Source organism: Nilaparvata lugens, chromosome 5, assembly GCF_014356525.2.
Source record: "Nilaparvata lugens isolate BPH chromosome 5, ASM1435652v1, whole genome shotgun sequence".
Lineage (NCBI taxonomy): Eukaryota > Metazoa > Arthropoda > Insecta > Hemiptera > Delphacidae > Nilaparvata > Nilaparvata lugens.
The window spans coordinates 43444885-43462692 of NC_052508.1; the positions used below are offsets into that span (position 1 = coordinate 43444885).

At 34.1% G+C, this 17808-nt stretch overlaps 1 protein-coding gene across 3 annotated transcripts; it reads right to left on the minus strand.

The window, feature by feature from the left end:
• Window positions 1-323: 323 nt before the first annotated feature.
• LOC111048919 (probable NADH dehydrogenase [ubiquinone] flavoprotein 2, mitochondrial) lies at window positions 324-17262 on the minus strand. Of its 3 annotated transcripts, none has more exons than XM_039428394.1 (8): window positions 17172-17262; window positions 16186-16356; window positions 11146-11205; window positions 9978-10040; window positions 7251-7438; window positions 5820-6027; window positions 4927-5003; window positions 324-522 (listed from the first exon to the last, which is right to left on the minus strand). In XM_039428394.1, exons 2-8 carry the CDS (start codon window positions 16222-16224, stop codon window positions 429-431), a joined length of 729 nt encoding a protein of 242 aa, XP_039284328.1. In that variant the 5' UTR covers window positions 16225-16356; window positions 17172-17262; the 3' UTR covers window positions 324-428. The 3 variants fall into 3 exon arrangements, with proteins under 3 accessions (XP_039284328.1, XP_039284327.1, XP_022190595.1); XM_039428393.1 differs by having other exon boundaries at window positions 17130-17217; XM_022334903.2 differs by lacking the exon at window positions 17172-17262 and having other exon boundaries at window positions 16186-16455.
• Between the last annotated feature and the right edge of the window lie 546 nt (window positions 17263-17808).

Here is a 17808-nt window from a genome sequence, read left to right on the forward strand (position 1 = left end):
TATATCGTGTACACAGACATACATACACTCATACACACACACATATATATACAGACCAATACCCCGAAACCACTTTTTTGGATACTTATAGAAGTTTAGAAATTGGGGTACCTTAATTTTTTTTGGAAAGCAATACTTTCCTTACCTATGGTAATAGAGCAAGGAAAGTGAAAAACCAAGTTTTTTCAAAGTAGTACACACCATACGTTGATAGATTTTTGAGAAAACTGAGTTTAGAAAATCTTCCACCACCAATAAAATAATAAATTGCTTAGATAATTGTATTCCCAGAGTTGATAAATAGGTAGAATCACAACAGTTGGGACATAATAATTGTTTTACTCATGTTATATTTACATGTAACAAGGTTCGAACAGATGAAGAAAGATACACAATTTACTGTTTCAAGAATTAGATACTAGAATTGTCTACAGGTCTGGGCGACATCCAAATCCAGGTCCTGGAGGAGGCTCAGTCAAAGAGGTCAGACCGTCCTTCGGTTCTGCCGCAAATCTGCCACTTCTAAAACACACATTTTTACACAAATATTGTTAGTATAAAATGAGATGTATTTCTGGATAGACGTATTTGTAAATGTATGGTTATCGCTGAATAAAACCACTTGATATAGTCCAGTCATAGACTTACGCATTATTATCAATTTACGTTGGCATATCTTCTTGTTTTCATTTATCATATATGCACATACAACAATATTGAGATATACAACAATTACAAATAAATTTCAGTTAAATTGAGAGCAAATTATAATATCAAAAGAATCATTACACATATATCAATAAACGTGTGGCTTGATACAAATAACAACTCACAAACGTCAAGGTACAAACAGAACGAGTGTGTCGCGGTTTAGCTTTCAGTTTTGATCGATGCCACTATTCAAGTCCATGTGTGAAGGGAATCCCCTTCATGACTTCCATGTCATCAGCATTTGTTGCCTTGGCAACCCTTCAGACTGAAAGTTTGTTATCTTGTTAGTCATTAATGTTCAAGTTTTATTAAAGAGAAGTTCAATTTAAACAGTATAATTTTTCATTTAATTTTTATTACTTTCCTTGCCCTATTACCATAGGTAAGGAAAGTATTGCTTTCCGAAAAAATCAAGGTACCCCAATTTCTAAATTTCTATACGTTCAAGGTCCCCTGAGTCCGAAAAAGTGGTTTTTGGGTATTGGTCTGTATGTGTGTGTGTGTGTGTATGAGTGTATGTGCGTCTGTGTACACGATATCTCATCTCCCAATTAACGGTATGACTTGACATTTGGAACTTAAGGTCCTCTCACTATAAGGATCTGACACGAACAATTTCGATCGAATGCAATTCAAGATGGCGGCTAAATTGGCGAAAATGTGTTCAAAAACAGGGTTTTTCGTGATTTTCTCGGAAACGGCTCCAACGATTTTGATCAAATTCATACCTAAAATAGTCATCGATAAGCTCTATCAACTGCCACAAGTCCCATATCTGTAAAAATGTCAGGAGCTCCGCCCCATCAATGCAGATAGATTACCAATTATCAGGCTTCAGATACAATTGAAACAAAAAAAATCAAGTGGAGTAGATTGAGCATGAAAATCTCTACAATTAATGTTCAGTAACATTTTCACCTAAAATTGAAAATTAGCTTTAAATTCGAGAAAATGTGATTATTCAATTGCAAATTATTGTTGATTCTATTAAATCATTCACTATGAAGAGATAGCAGACCTCATGTGTGTCTCCAGCGTTATTGCCCTGTCACCAGCTGGCTCAAATCTTTGAATAGTAGACTTGAGATGCGCGGGAACACTAGCGTCAGGTGACCAATTTTCATAACGGCAAGGAAAGTTGTGTGAGTGCGCCACACCAGATTTTTTAGCATTGTCAGTTCTTTACATTGGTGGCAGCGGTAAACATTAAAGGTTAAGACTAAAGAATGTTATAAATCTAAGAAAACAGAAAAGTTCACCTTTGGAGTTCATTCACTTAGACATTGTTGGTACCAGCTCAGTCAGAAATTCTGATAGAAGTAACAACATACCAGGAGATTCACGAGGAAGATGTCCTTATTGAGCCCATCCCTCTCCCCTCAGGTCTACAGATTGGTAGAAGCATACATAAACCGAATCATGGACAGACAGTGATGAGTGTGGTGAATCTGACTCCAAGTCCAATATATATTCATCGGAAACAGTTGATGGGACAAACAGAATTTATCCAAAATGTTGAACCAGATATTCAGGTTGCAACATTGAATAAAACTGATGAGAAGCTTAAACTGATATTGCAAGACAAACTGGTTCACCTTTCTTCAAGTGATGTCAAGATTATAGGAGCAGTGCTACAACAGTATTCTCATGTTTTTGAAGAGCCAGGACTAGAGGGCTGTAGTGTCAATGTACAGCACCGTATCCCAACTAATAAGAATCAACCTATTACAAAAAGACCTTACAGGGTTCCATTTAATCTAAGACCAGTTGTTGAAAAACATATAACTGAAATGCTAAAAACGGGAGTGATAGTTCCTTCCACTAGCCCCTGGAGTGCACCAGTTGTATTGGTAAGGAAGAAAACCACAGATGGAAGTGTTAAATACCGTTTCTGCACCTCCTTTCGAGCCCTTAATCAAATCATTAAGGCAGATGCTTACCCACTACCCTTGATAAATGAGCTCCTTGAAAGTCTGGGCAATTCCCAGTACTTCACCACTTTGGATCTTCGAAGTAGCTACAATCAGATCCCCATAGCAGAGAATGACCGAGAGAAGACAGCATTTACAACAGTAGGAGGTCACTATGAGTACAAAAGAATGACATTTGGACTTACTGGGGCTCCAGCTACCTTCCAGAGGTTGATGGATAATCTATTGGCAGAGATATAAGAAATTGAATTCTTAGTTTACCTGGATGATGTAATCATTTTTAGTAAAACCATAGAGCAACATGCAAAAAGACTAGAAAATGTACTAAAAATATTTGAAAATGCAAATCCAAAGGTGAATTTAGAGAAATGCATCTTTGCAAAGCAAACTGTAAAATATTTAGGACACCTAGTAACTTCAGATGGTGTGAAACCAAACCCTGCAAAAGTTGAAGCTGTGAAGAATATTATCCACGACCAACAAGTATTCAAGAAGCAAGAAGAGCACTGGGACTCTTTGGTTATTATCGAAAATTTGTTCCGGATTTTGCAAGAATTGCACAGCCATTAACTGAATTGACTAAGAAGGAGGTTCTCTTTGAGTGGGGTCCAAAACAAGAGAATTCGTTCCAGAATTTGAAGGAAATTCTTTGTTCAGATTGTGTGTTCCTGACTTTGAGAAGAAATTTATCCTGGCCACTGATGCTTCTGGAACAGCAAAAGGAGCTGTGCTTTCTCAGCAAACAGATGAGGGAGAGAGACCAGTGACATATGCAAGTCGCCAATTGAATCCAGCAGAGAAAAACTATTCTATTACTGAAAGGGAGTTGCTGGCAGTAGTGTGGGCGACACGTCAATTCAGGTGTTACTTGCTAGGGAGAGAATTTTCCTTGGTAACTGACCATGCTGCACTGCGTTGGATGCTAAGTTTGAGGAATCCTTCATCTCGACTAACAAGATGGGCCCTGAGGCTTGAAGAATTTGATTATGTAGTTATTCACAGACCTGGAAAGGACCATGTTATTGCAGATGCACTGAGTAGAAGAGTAGGAAGAGTCACAATTCAAAACTTGATGATAAAGAGCTCCATGAGCAGCAGCAGAAAGATGAATGGTGCTGTTGTCTGTTGAGAAATGGTAATGGAACTGTCAAACATGATACAATTCTGTGGACAGGAGGCTAAAGTGAACCATTGGAGTGGAGGGTGGCAGTCCCTTCCTCTCTGATAAAGATAGTTATGAGACTTTGTCACGAGACTCTTTGGGCTGGACATCCCGGAATTGAAAGAACCCTCCTCAGGGTTGAACAACAATACTACTGGCCTGAAATGGCAAGAGATGTTGAACAATATGTAAGACAATGCCACTATTGTGCTATACATAAAACTCCCTGTGCCTTGAAAGTACCCTTGGAAAAAACCTATGAACCAACTTATGTGCCCGGGGGTAGGAATCAAACCATCACAAGAACCTCGCCATATTATTTGAGACGAAGGAACCAGTATAGCTCTTTTTTAAACGGTGGGAGGGAATCCCCTTCATGGTTTCCATGTCATTAGCATTAGTTGCCTTGGCAACCCTTCAGACTTAAAGTTTGTTATCTTGTTTACGATTAGTCATTAATGTTCAAGTTTTATTAAAGAGAAGTTCAATTTAAACAATAAAATTTTTCATTTAATTTTTAGCATTGTGAGTTCTTTACACATGTGACTAAATGAGGTGACCAACGCGATCGATACCATTTCTACGCTCCCTAGCTTAATAGTTCATGAATGTCTTGACAGATGCGATGCAAGCACTACCGAAACTGAAAGCTAAACATCAACCTGTTTCGACATGTATATGTATATGTTTCATCATGTATGATGTTTCATCATATATGTTTCATTCAACCTGTTTCATCATCCTGCTCGCCATTCCATTTTTAACAAGCCAAACGTTGATAGCCAAGTATAATGATTCCAGTTTTTCAGTATTATTCAAAAACTAAGTTGAAAGCAAGAAAACTTTGAATTTTACTAGTTATAAATTAATAAATGAATGTTATTCCCTTTTAAAAAATTACAAAAACAAAGGCATAATTTCCTGAAAATGACCTGATGAATTAAATTATAACTTCTCCCAGGAAATAATGTACAATTGGTAGCTATAAATAATTCATGGATAAAATATTTATTAGTGAAACTAACTACGTCTAGACAAACCCCAGTTTTACAGAACTTAGCAATCATCAAGGTCAGAAATTATGAAAAATTTGTAGATCAATTGAAGATTTTCATTACAAACCTTGGTCCTGGGGCTGGTTTCTCATCTCTCTGCAGCTTATCAATGATCTCTTCCATATCAGCAGCTGTTAAGTCTTCCTGAAACAAAAATAAATCCATTGTGAAGAATACATTTTTTATGGCTTATAATTCAGACAAAACATTAGTCTTAATTGAAGCCGAGTGCAATTATAATTTTATATACATACTTGTTTCTACTCTCACTTGATCCGTAAGGCTGGCCGCACACTGACCTAACAATACTTCTTACTTTCTGTCGGATCAGTGTGTTGCCAATTTCAAGACTACAATCTATATTACAAATAAATCTATATAATGCTCAGAATGAACTCTCAAACCTCTGAGGGTTGAATCACTCACATCTGTCAAAACAATAATCTCAACTTGACAAGATTGACATATTTCTCTCCTACAGTGAAACAAGAATTCAAACTAAGAATAATTAGTGGGTCGCCAATAGAAAAAGGTTTGGCAAACATTGGTCTAAAAATTTTGCATGAATAGTTTAGTTCATTTCAAGTAGGCATACAGCATATCAATGTCTTGCTGAAGGAAAACAGATCATACATTTTTGTGATAAAAAATATTAATTGTGCTTGATTATGTTATAAAATTATGTTATTAGTTGCATATATTTTTGTGCTAAATTATGTTAATGAGATTATAGAATGACATGATCACAGTTATAAGCATAGATGCCCTAACTAATCGATATTACCTCAAAATATTTGAAAATCTTAATTATTTTCGTGATGAAGTGATTTTCCCTCGGTGATATAATGTGTATTTTCCCTCGGTGATATAATTTATTCGTTAGTTGATAAAAAAATGTAGAATCTACAAAAACTGTAGATTTTTCATTCACAGTACTATGAAAGAAATAATTGAACTTACGTAGTAGTCGTCATTGATCTGAATCATAGGGGCATTAGCACAGGCGCCCAAGCATTCCACTTCATACAAGCTGAACTTGTTGTCGGCGGTTGTTTCTCCGATCTCGATGTTCAGCTTCTTCCTGATCACGTTGAAGATGTCATCTGAGCCACACAGCCAGCAAGGTGTTGTACCGCACACACCGATCCTGTACTTGCCAGCTGGTTTCCTACATTACAATTCAAAATATATACTATTAGAGACAGTTACTTGGAGAATGATAATGGTGTAACAACCGAAACTAGTAACATAGTTTTGAAAAAGTGTTTATGACATTTTCACGTTGGTTTTATTCGATGTCGATGACTACCACAATAATAGCTTTATTGTTACTTAGAGCTATTTTTCATGCTAGTGTTCATATCTGCGTCAAATCCAACAACTGAAAGTATTCACCTCATCTATCATACAACGTATTATGTAATGCAGGAATAAACACTTGAAGGATTTATCTATAACGACTGTAGATTAAGGCGAAATGAATGCTGACATTTCAATTGAACAATAACTATCAGTTTTGAGTTTAGCGGGTGATCCTGATAATTTGATCCTAATTATTTTATTGAAACAAATTTGAATGCCCCAACAGGACTCTACTCAGCTAAGTAATCCGGTAAAAATACTTCCGGATATTGTCAGTTTATCTACTAATATTGTCAGTTTGGTGTAAGGATAAGCATCCTGACTAGCAATTAGGAGGTACCGGGTTCGATTCCCGGGCTGGCAAATGATTTTTGGTAGCTCTCACAAAATTTCCATCTAGCTGTTAACCCTGTTGTCAATATTTGCAGTAGCAGAAGTCTTCAGGGTAGTTTACAGCATTTAATTGGGATTTTCGTTTAATAGTAATTATTAATTGATTAGCATTTGAATAAATGCAATTTCTTATTAATTTCCATCTGTAAAAATACTTCCCTTATGCATTTTGGATGTAGACCTTCATTGCAAGAAATGAATGACTAGTTCTTGAAATAGAACACCCAAGGATAAAACTTGATAGAAAGAATAAGCGATGGAGAGAAAAACGTACATAGAAAACATTTTTCTCAATTCCATACGTTCTTTACTCAAAACATAAAAGATTAAATCAACTGTTTAAATGAGGGTGATTTTTTAAAATCTTAACTGCTATTTAAGCAATCTGATTTACTGCTATCTAATTTACAAGTGTAGCCCACTTAAACTCATTTGACGGCAGCATTTAATAAAGAGGGTTTTGGTAAGATGGTCCACTGGTATGGCTGATGCCTCAACCTTCACGCCAATTATGTTGAAGATCAATAATACATTCTGGTGAGAAATTATTCTTTTAAATTAATTATTATTTTCAAGTTATTTATGGCCAATCGGAGGTTAAGAAAACGACCCTCGTAGATTGGACCCTCAGCCTACCTGATGAACATGGTGTAGAAAGTGGCGACCTCGTAGACGCGCATCTTGGGCAGCTTGAGGATGTTGGCGACCTCGTGCATGGCCGAGATGGGCAGCCAGCCGTGCTGTCGCTGTGCAAGGTCTAAGATCGGAATCATCGCGCCTCGCTTGTGGCCCTCCGGGTAGCATGCCAGGATCGCATCTACTCGCTGTAAACGCAGTCAAACATCATACAAACCAATGTCAAGAATTGAAATAAAGCATGAATTCAAAGCTAATTCGTTTCCGTAGCTGATTCAAATCGAATCAAATATATTTTCCATTCAATACACAGTTCACAAACAAAAAAATATATTATTTTATTTATTTATTTTATTCACAATCACAAATCATAATTAAAATATGATTGGGAGAAGACAACAGGCATAGCCCAAAACTGTCTTCTCCCGAATTTTTACAAATAAAAGTTTCAAAAAAGAATGAGGTTAGATTTCACTTTTGACTTTAAAAAGTCCAATTTACACTTCAAAACTAATGACTAAACTAAAAATTTTTAATTTTGATATTTTAAAACTAATTAACAACAAAAATATTTCACTCGAATCTCTACAAATTGGAAATGTTTGAGTAATTTAAAAAATTTTGAGCCAGAAAAGAAACACAACTTCACTATATTAGCACAGGTGTTTTATACATAAATTATTACATTTATGGAAAAATTAGCATCCGCAGAGAAAGAATCTGAGCGCGGATGCGAGTTGTGCTATTTCATGAACTTAGAATGCAATATTACTAAAAATTTCATTAGAAATTTGAAAATGAAACGAAAACAAAAGCAGCAAAAAGAAACCGTATAAAGCCGAAAGGTTTAAATTTTGCGTTTAATCCTTATAGAATGAACATAACTTATCATACACATGATGAACATATGTGTTTGACAAGTTCCGTTCAATCTAATAGAATCTATAAGGACGAAAAAATAAACATTTTGTTAATAACTTTGGTGTAAACGCAGCTTAAGCCTAAAGCTACGTTTAAACTGTGTAACTTTGTTATAAAACTTTGTTATATGTAACAGGTTATAGGCCTATGACTGTAACTTTTGTTAAATAAATAAGTTATAAGATTTTTGTCATATAACAAAAGTTTGATAGTTTGAATTCGTAACATTTTATAAAACAAAAACATCAGTTTGTGGGTCTCCATAAGTGGCAGTCATCATGGCAACTACAGACTATGATATCAATGCTGTTCCCGTTCAATTAATGCTGACATTTAAAGATGAATGCCACCATAGAGCAGCTTGGTAGTGTATCATCATACTTATAAATAGCATCAATGCTGTTCTCTTTCAAATAATGCTGACAGTTAAAAGTGAATCTCACTACAGAGCAGTAGCAGTAGCAATATTGGTAGCAAGACAATTTGGACAAAATACCACAGGACAAAATATTGTAGAGAATTTATCAAGCTTCATTTCTGAATAGTTAGTCATGTCGGTTGAACGCATTTTTCTCAAGATATGAGCGTGTAAGCAAAACATTGAAAAATGCAACTTTTAAACCACCCTTATCCCTTTAGCACAAGGGGTAGGGATGGGGACTTTTGATATGTTCAGCCCCTAACTGGTCCCAACAAAGCTGCGAAGTCAAAAATTGTGTTCAAAACATTCTCTCCAAATTCCTTTGTCAATTGGTCTATTTTTGCATAACTGAAGATCTCACACTCAACACTTCAGCTGCTGCAACAGTAGAGAAGATGTGCGTAAACTTGTGAAAGTATCCATTAAATTGAAGAGAATTTGATGCTCTATAAGCTCATGTTCAGCATGGATTTTTCCCATCGATATTCAAAAAGTAATAAGAGCAAAAAATGAAGGAAAATGTGTTTTTTTTTAAAATGTTACATCTTTTAGAGCGGATATCTCGAAAAGTGAAAGAGATATAGAAAAATTTGTTGAATCAATATTGTAGGAAATAATGTAAGCTTCAATTTCTTATAGAATAGTCATGTCTGTAGAATGCATAATTTTCGAGCTATATGCGAGAAACCAAAAAAATGGTACCTTTGAACCACCGCCACCCCCTTAGCACAGGGGGTAGGGGTTGGGACTTTTGATATGTTTACCTCCTCACTACCCTAAACAGAACTGAGGGGTCAAAAATTGTCTTGCAAACTTTTCCCTCTATAACACTTCGTTGACTGGGCTAAAAATCAACGAAATATCATTTGCAAACATAAAAATCTTTCAGTGATTCATATATTTAGGTAAATCATTTGTGTAAAGTAGAAACAGTAAAGGACCCAGGACTGATCGTTGAGGCACTCCCACATTTGAAGTCCTCTCTTAACTTAAAATAGTACCCAATTTTAACAACAAATGTTTTATTCTCCAGATAACTTTCAAATAACCTGAGTACAGAAACCGTCCGTTCAACTCAATGGCAAAGCAACACCATAAAGTTTAAAACTTGAGAGTGCGTGAAGTTTTTGGCCCAAAACTTTCTAGTTTTATCAAAAATTTAGACTTTTTAAATAATTACAAATCGAATTATTTTTAGTTTTAGACTTTGATCATACATGTTAATAATATATTTGATAAACTGTTGATCCTCCACCAAATCAACAACTCACACCTCAGATGTTGCATCAAACAACACTGAAATTTCACCGTAGATCTTAGTTCGTTTTCAAAAACTTAAAAACAATAATAATATAAAATAATATCACAGATGAGGTATAACTCACCTTCAAGTTCTCATCAGTAAATTTGAATTTAACTTCCAAGTTGTCTTCTGGAGTATCTCTGTGCTGAAAAATAACAAAAGAAAGCTTATGGATGATGATGAAAGATGAATTTACTTAAAAGCAAGATAATTTTAAAAGGTACTAGGTAAATCCAGTATCATTCCATCACGAATTGAAAGCGCCTTATCTGACTGAACCACTGCAGTCTGATGGGAGAGCTCCGCCAACAACTTTCATGCTCTCGGATTAGCTGATTTCCTATCAATTATTGCTTGTTAATTACGTATGTTGTCATAATTATAAAGCCTAATTTTTGGAGACAGTTTTAAAGATTGATACAGCTAATAGTAAACGAACTTCAACCTTATTGACTTTGCAGTTTATTATTACAACATAAAGGAACATATATTAATCCCATTCCATTGCTCTATCATTAAAGTAATATATTTATAGTTGTTTGCTCGTCTTAACCTTAACCTTCCATAGATAACACTGTAATTAGAATTACTTTATAATGAAATCGTAATTCATTTCTAATTCTACTTATGTGATGAAATGAACAATTAATGAAGAATTAAACAATTATGCTGGATTCCCACACAATAGTGACAGTGAACAATGAAAATATAATTCCCAAGTTATAATTGGACTATTCCCATTCCTCGTCCAAGCTAGTATGAATAATCCCATCATAAACTATGGGGATTATATTTTCACTGTTCACTTTCATTGTTGTGTGGGTATCCAGCTTTATAATTTTGTTCTAGGTTAATTCTCATATCATCACCACATACGTAAAAATATTGAGTTATAGTATGGTAGATATTACATTTATTTACTACTACTACTACTCATCGGCTGTACAGCACTTGAAGAGTCTTAGCCTCCTCCACAAGTCTTTTCCACGAATCTGTGTCCTGTGCTCTTTTTTACGCCCAAGGATTGAAGGTCAGTCTCTACGTCGTCCAACCATCCCTTGCTTGATCGACAGTTTTCTTTAACCACCTGGTTTTTTATATAGAGCCATAAATGCAAACGTGTTTCCGGCATCCGTTCCACATGAACTAACTATTAATTTACAGTATAATGAAATATTACTGGTACTTCAATCAATGGTTAATTGATACAATAAAATAATGATGAGTAACAATATTCTGAGAATACTCACTACAAAAAGAGTATCGTGTGAAACCGCAGGAGTAGTTCGCAAGGCTCTAACATTAGACAACTGGAAAACAAAATTTCAATCATATTATTAATAAAAAAATCTTTACAACCAATTCGCTGTGCTTTATATATTGGCAAGAAAAAATATCAGTACATGATTAGTGTTATAATCAGTCTCTAGCAGAAGCCATAAATTCTTCTTAGGGTCTTCCTCTCCCATTTATTCAACAGCATCTTATCTCAACTTGTCAAAACCCATGTTTCACAAGCATACATCACCACTGGTCGTAACACTGTTCTATAAATGTCAATTCTACTGCTCCAGCTAAACATCCTTGTTCTTAGAATTTTCTGTAGACCAAAGTATGCCCAATTTCCACCTTTCAATCTTTCTTCAATTTTCATTTGATTTTCATTCTTGATGTGAACAGGGATCCAATATACTTGAAACATTCTACTGTTTTAAAACTCCTGATGTCCTTCCAGTACAAGCTCTTCAGGAATCGTTCTTTGGTCTCTAGCCAACCTCATGTATACAGGCTTACTTTCATTGACCGCCAAACCTACTTTTTCACTCTTTTTCAAATTTTCTGAAGATTTCAATCCGATCCTCCTCCATTCGGTCTGAAATATCAACATCATTTGCATATGCTAGGCAATGTGCCATTCTAGTAAGCAACGTAGCTCTAGCATTCCAACCTCTGACTGCTCTTTCCAAGGTAAGATTGAACAAAGTGCTTGACAGAGCAATTCCCTACCTCAGACACATCTCAATGTTGAATTCTCGAGATCTTTGACCAGCAAAAATAGATTTGCTCTTTTCAATATCATTTTCATAAGGTGAACTAATTCATCTTGAAACTCAAGCACACCAAGTAGAAACACTTGGAAAATATAACCTCCACTATCATATGCTTGCTTACAATCTACGAATAACTGGTGGACAGGAATATTGAATTCATAGCATTATCGTAGTATTGTTCTGATGGTGAAAATGTGATCCGCTGGTGATCTTCTCTGTCTGGATCCACTCTGGTATTCTCCAAGAACATGTTTAGCATGAGGTACAAGTCACCTTTGCACAGACCTTATGAACTATATTTAGCAGAGCAATACCACGATAATTAGGACATTCAGACAAGAGTCTTTTTTATGCATTGAAAAGAGGAGTGCCACTTTCCAGTCATCTGGAATTTTCTCTTCCCTCCACACTTTACGTGAAAATCTCTTACATGCAAAGTTGACACTTGTTGAGGAGTTAGAGATGGGAACTTTTGATATGTTTAACGCACAACTTGTTCCAATAGAGTTGCAGAGTCAAAAATTGGTTTCTAGACATTCCTTTAAAATTAAAGATCTATTGTTGCGAAAGTGAAGATTTCACACTCAACAATAAAACTGCTGCAACAATAAAAAGTTGTAGGGAGATGCATAGAATAGATAAAGTATGCACCAAATTCAAAAGGATTCAATGCTCTATAAGCTCATAATTATCATAGACATTTTTAATAAATAATTAAACAGGTAAGTAGGCCTATAAGGCCCTAAAGAGCAAACACCTTGAAGAAACATTGAACACCTTAATGCACAGGTATCTCGGAAACTATAATAAATATTAAAAAAAGTTGTAAGATGATTTTCTAGGAAATATTGTAAAAATTGCTTGTATGTGAGACGCATAAATTTCAAGATAAGTGCAAAAAAAACAAAAAATAATTCCTTTGAACCACCCCAATCCCATTAACACATCCATGGGTGAAGACTCTTGATATGTTCAACTCCTTACTAACCTGATATTATAACTGCAGGGTCACATTGTAGTTCGAACTTTTCCCTCTAGGCCTATAACCCTTTATTGACTGGACTAATACTATTACACTTTATACAAGATGAATCTGTTCTATATACTTAAGTAACAGAACTCTTTTGTAACAGGAATTTTTTTGAATACTCTCTTATAGATTTACTAGTAGTTCTGTGAACAGTAGACCTCACGCAGTTATAAAACACAGTCTCCTCTAATAATGTCCATCAGAGTAAATTCTGTCCTGTCCTGTCGTGTCAGCGAGATATCGATGTATAAACGACTAATGGCTGTTTGGGTTGTATTGACAATGCTAATAAGCTAAGTGAGATCTAAGATTCAAGTCGACGGTTTTGCATTTCTCTTTATGTTTATATATTTTTATGTTCCGGATTTTCGGCGAAACGCGGTAATAGATTTTCATGAAATTTGACAGATATATTCCTTTTTAAATCTCAATGTTTTTGGAAATTTTTCATTTCAAGGACAATATAAAAGGAAAAAGAGCCTCCTTCATACGCTAATATTACTGTAAAAATCAGAGTATATAATTATTCATCACAAATCAGCTTTCAAGTGGATTATAAATTGCATGCAATGCAATATCTCAATGTAACTTGGTGAAAAAAAACAGCTGTTGTGTGGACTATTAATTGTATGCAGTGAGGCATGCAATTGATAACTTGAAGTAGCATAGTATTTTCTCCCGACTTTTCTCTGCTTTCAACTCGGTAAGCTTTTGATTATAGTAGCATAGCTGTTTACATCAAATTATTGATACATTGTCGATACAACAACCCAAACAGCCATTAGTCGTTTGTACACCGATATCTCGCCGACACGACAAGACAGGACAGAATTTAGTCTGATAAACAGTATTAGAGGAGACTGTGGTCTACTGTTCACAGAACTACTAGTAATTTGATGTAAACAGCTATTCTAGTTTCTAGATTTTTAACTAAGTTACATTGAGATATAAAATTGCATGCATTTAATAATCCCCTCGACTGCTGATTTATGATTAATAATTCTATAGGCCTAGTCCGTTTTTGAACTAAATTCCATAGTCTTATTTTTACTCTAATATAGGCGTATGAAGGGGGCTCCTTTTCCTTTCATATTATCCTCAAAATGTAAAAATTTTGAAAACCTTTTATATACGTCGACGCGCAATTTAAAAAGGAACATACCTACCAAATTTTACAAAAATCTATTACCGCGTTTCGACATACATAAAGAAAAATGGAAACCGTCAACTTGAATCTTAGACCTTACTAAGGGCCGTTTGCACAGTATAGATTTCTAAACTCGATTAAGTTAATCCGAAAGTTTAAACTTGAATCGGTTTTCTCAGTGCATTTACTAATCCAGTTTAAGTAAAACTAGTTTAGCGTTAAGTTGGTAAATAGAGTGTCATCGTTTATAATATCAGGAAGGCTGATTTTTACAGGAAATTTGTTATTTGTTTACAAACCATCAGTAATTTGAGGTTATGTAACAAAATCCATAGAGCTGTAAGCTGTACGGTTATAAAAGTGAAAAGCGATCAAGAAATTCATTAAGAACTTATGTTTAGTTGGCACCAGAAAATATATTTTAGAATGTATATTTTAGAATTTTGTTACGCTTGAATCTACTACAGTCTTCCTCGTTTATTAGAAATCTCTCGAAAGCAATAAAGACTATCTCATTTTTGGGTTATTAAAAACATGTTTTCTAATCGAAGACCACTGTTAAAAACTGTCTTAATTTCTATCAAATGGTTTATTCAATCAAAATACTAAATTGGCAGTTGCTGTACTCAAGCAAAACTGTTAAAAAATTCTCTATCCCAGAAATTCAAATTATTTTTTTTTGCCCAATTTTCCTCAGTTTCAAAATTTCTTTGCAGTCATCTTTATCAATCGCATTAAAAACTTCTATCAATTCCTCCATTACAATTATTTTTACATTCAAATAATGATTCACTATAACCTAAATTAATAATAATTATCGTCTACAGAAGCATTAAAAACAACCGTCAAAAAATAATTTACTCTAAGCTGTTTCCCCATCGAATCTTTACAGATGTCAAGTTAGGGCTGTTTGCACAGTGTAAGTTTAAGCTGAAGCTTTAACCAAATCTGGATTTTTTTTTTTGGTTTAAACTAAAATTCCGTTTGCACAGTATCAGTTTAAACTCTGTGTTGAGTTTAAACTCTTGGAAAGTTTAAACCTCCAAAGTAGGAGGTTTAAACCAAATAATTTGGATTAACTTGACATCTGTAAAGATTTGATGGGAAAACAGGTGATAGTAAATTATTTTTCAATGTTTGTTTTTAATGCTTCTGTAGACAATAATAATTATTATTTAGGTTATAGTGAATCAATAATGGAGAAATTGATAGAAGTTTTTAATGCGATTGATAAAGATGACTGGGAAGAAATTTCGAAAAAGAAAAATTAGGCAAAAAACAAATCATTCAAATTTCTAAGACAGTTATGCTTGAGTAAAGCATCTGCCAATTTAGTATTTGATTAATACACCACTTGATAGAAAATAAGACAATTTTTTAACAGTGGTCTTTGATTAGAAAACATGTTCTTAAAACACATAACAAAGATATTTTGCTTTCGAAAGATTTATAATAATCAAGGAATACCGTAGTAGATTTAAGCGTAACAAAATAACTTTTTCTTACATTCTAAGATATATTTTTTGGTGCCAACTAAATATAAATTGTATCTAATAATAATATAGCATTCCATCATTTTATGAAGAACTTCTTGATTGCTTTTCACTTTTATTACCATATAGCTTACAGCTCTGTGGATTTGGTACGAGGAAATAGTAGCTACATAACCTCAATTTACTGATGGTTTGTAAACAAATAACAAATTTCCTGTAAAAATTAGCCTTCCTCATTCCTGTTATTATAAACAATGACATTCTATTTCTATTACTCACTTAACGCTAAACTAGTTTAACTTAAACTGGATTAGTAAATGCACTGAGAAAACCAATTCAAGTTTAAACTTTCGGATTAACTTAAACTCGATTAACTTAATCGAGTTTAGCAATCTATACTGTTCAAACGGCCCTAAACAAAAAAAAATCCAGATTTGGTTTAAGCTTTAGCTTAAACTTACACTGTGCAAACGGTTCTTAGAATCTAAATACAGTACAAGATAACCTAACATGCAGTTTTGACCAATAACAGTTGTAAAACTAGCGTACGAAATTTGAAGTGTACTTACAAATTTTGTTGAAATGGTTTTCCGTAAATGAGACAACATTTTTTGAGCTGAATTATAATATAATGAAGAAAAATTAAACTTGCTGAAGGGCACTTCTAAATTATGCAAAACGTCCTTCCTTCCTTCCTTGCCAGAAAACTACTAGCAGAACATAAACTTGATGAACTACAGCTGTTATAATCAAAAACAGATGATTATTACTCATTTCATCGCCTACTACATCTACATGGCCAGTTCCTACAGCCGATCAGCTGTTCAAAAGCGTACACTTCAAGACTTCAACCCGTGTTTACATTGAAATCCCTATGTCCAATGGAATTTTTCATGAATAAACGTTAATAATAATTCAACTGATAACTACTTTTTCGAAAAAAGGGTTGCTATTTCATTTTACCAATACAATTTTTATCCTTCATCATGAATTTCATGCGTAGTAATCATTGAAATCTCTTAATATTCTTAGTTATTGGTTAACCAATTTTTAGGTTAGCCTTGTTTAAATTAGCTTTTTCAAATTCAAACACGTATTTCAATATTATTGTCAAAAAATATAGTGTAGAGTTGAGTTGCTTGAGCTTTGAATTAGGCCAACCTATTGTTTTTTTTAATTTTGATTACAGTATTGCTCAATTTCTACGAAAGGAATTACAATCACGGCTTTTGTAGTATGCTAATATTTATAGCTTTATTAGATTTAAATAATTTATAGATTAAACATAATTTTTTTGAAAAGGTAAATTGGTAGTCTATCACTCATTTTATTATATAAGTCACTATTGGAATAAGAATTCTTCTTAAATCATAACAAGAATGGCTTGAAATAGAAAACTTTTGCAGTGTAGGTTATATTTAGTATTAAAACAGAACCTACAGTACGGTATTTCTAACAACATTATTATAACCTAAACGAAAATATGTGATCAACGATTATACTGCTAGCTTACTCAGTAAAGGATTTCAATATTCAGCCTGATCCAGTAACTTACATAAATCATTTTTATCTAATCTGTTTCTACTCTTAACAAAGACAGTTCGACACAATTTGAAATTTGATGATTCCCCGATCCAAGACCGTGAGGAATACATCTTACTCATCGGAAGTAAGTACCGGTAAGTAGTGTTTTTTATGGGTTATGGCTGATCGATACAGAGTAAATAATAATTTGTTGCAAAGTGAGATATCAGAGTTCTTGTATTTATATCATATGTAAGACCATGTCGTATTATGAAAAATCTATGTATATTCTTCAATAGTGCTAATGAACCAATGATATGTTTATTGACGCTCTGATAGGATACTACTTGAAAGATTTATTCTTGGTCACAACAGTTATAATATGAATAATATCCTGATACATGAGAATAAGGGTATGATCACATTGAATGGGTATGTGCAAATTTACGTCGAATCATGCATGACCCGAAAAACAAAATTTGAAAAATGCTATTGAAACACGTTGTTCACACTGAACGCAACCAAGTGCATGCTTACAGTGTGAGTGTTCCTTTTGCTCTTTTCAGATATTGTACGTTTCTCGTCTGCACGCTTGGTTATGCATAATTAAGCGCGCTCTTGCACAAATTATACTAATAATTATTATGGTCTCTTCTAACATGCAAAGG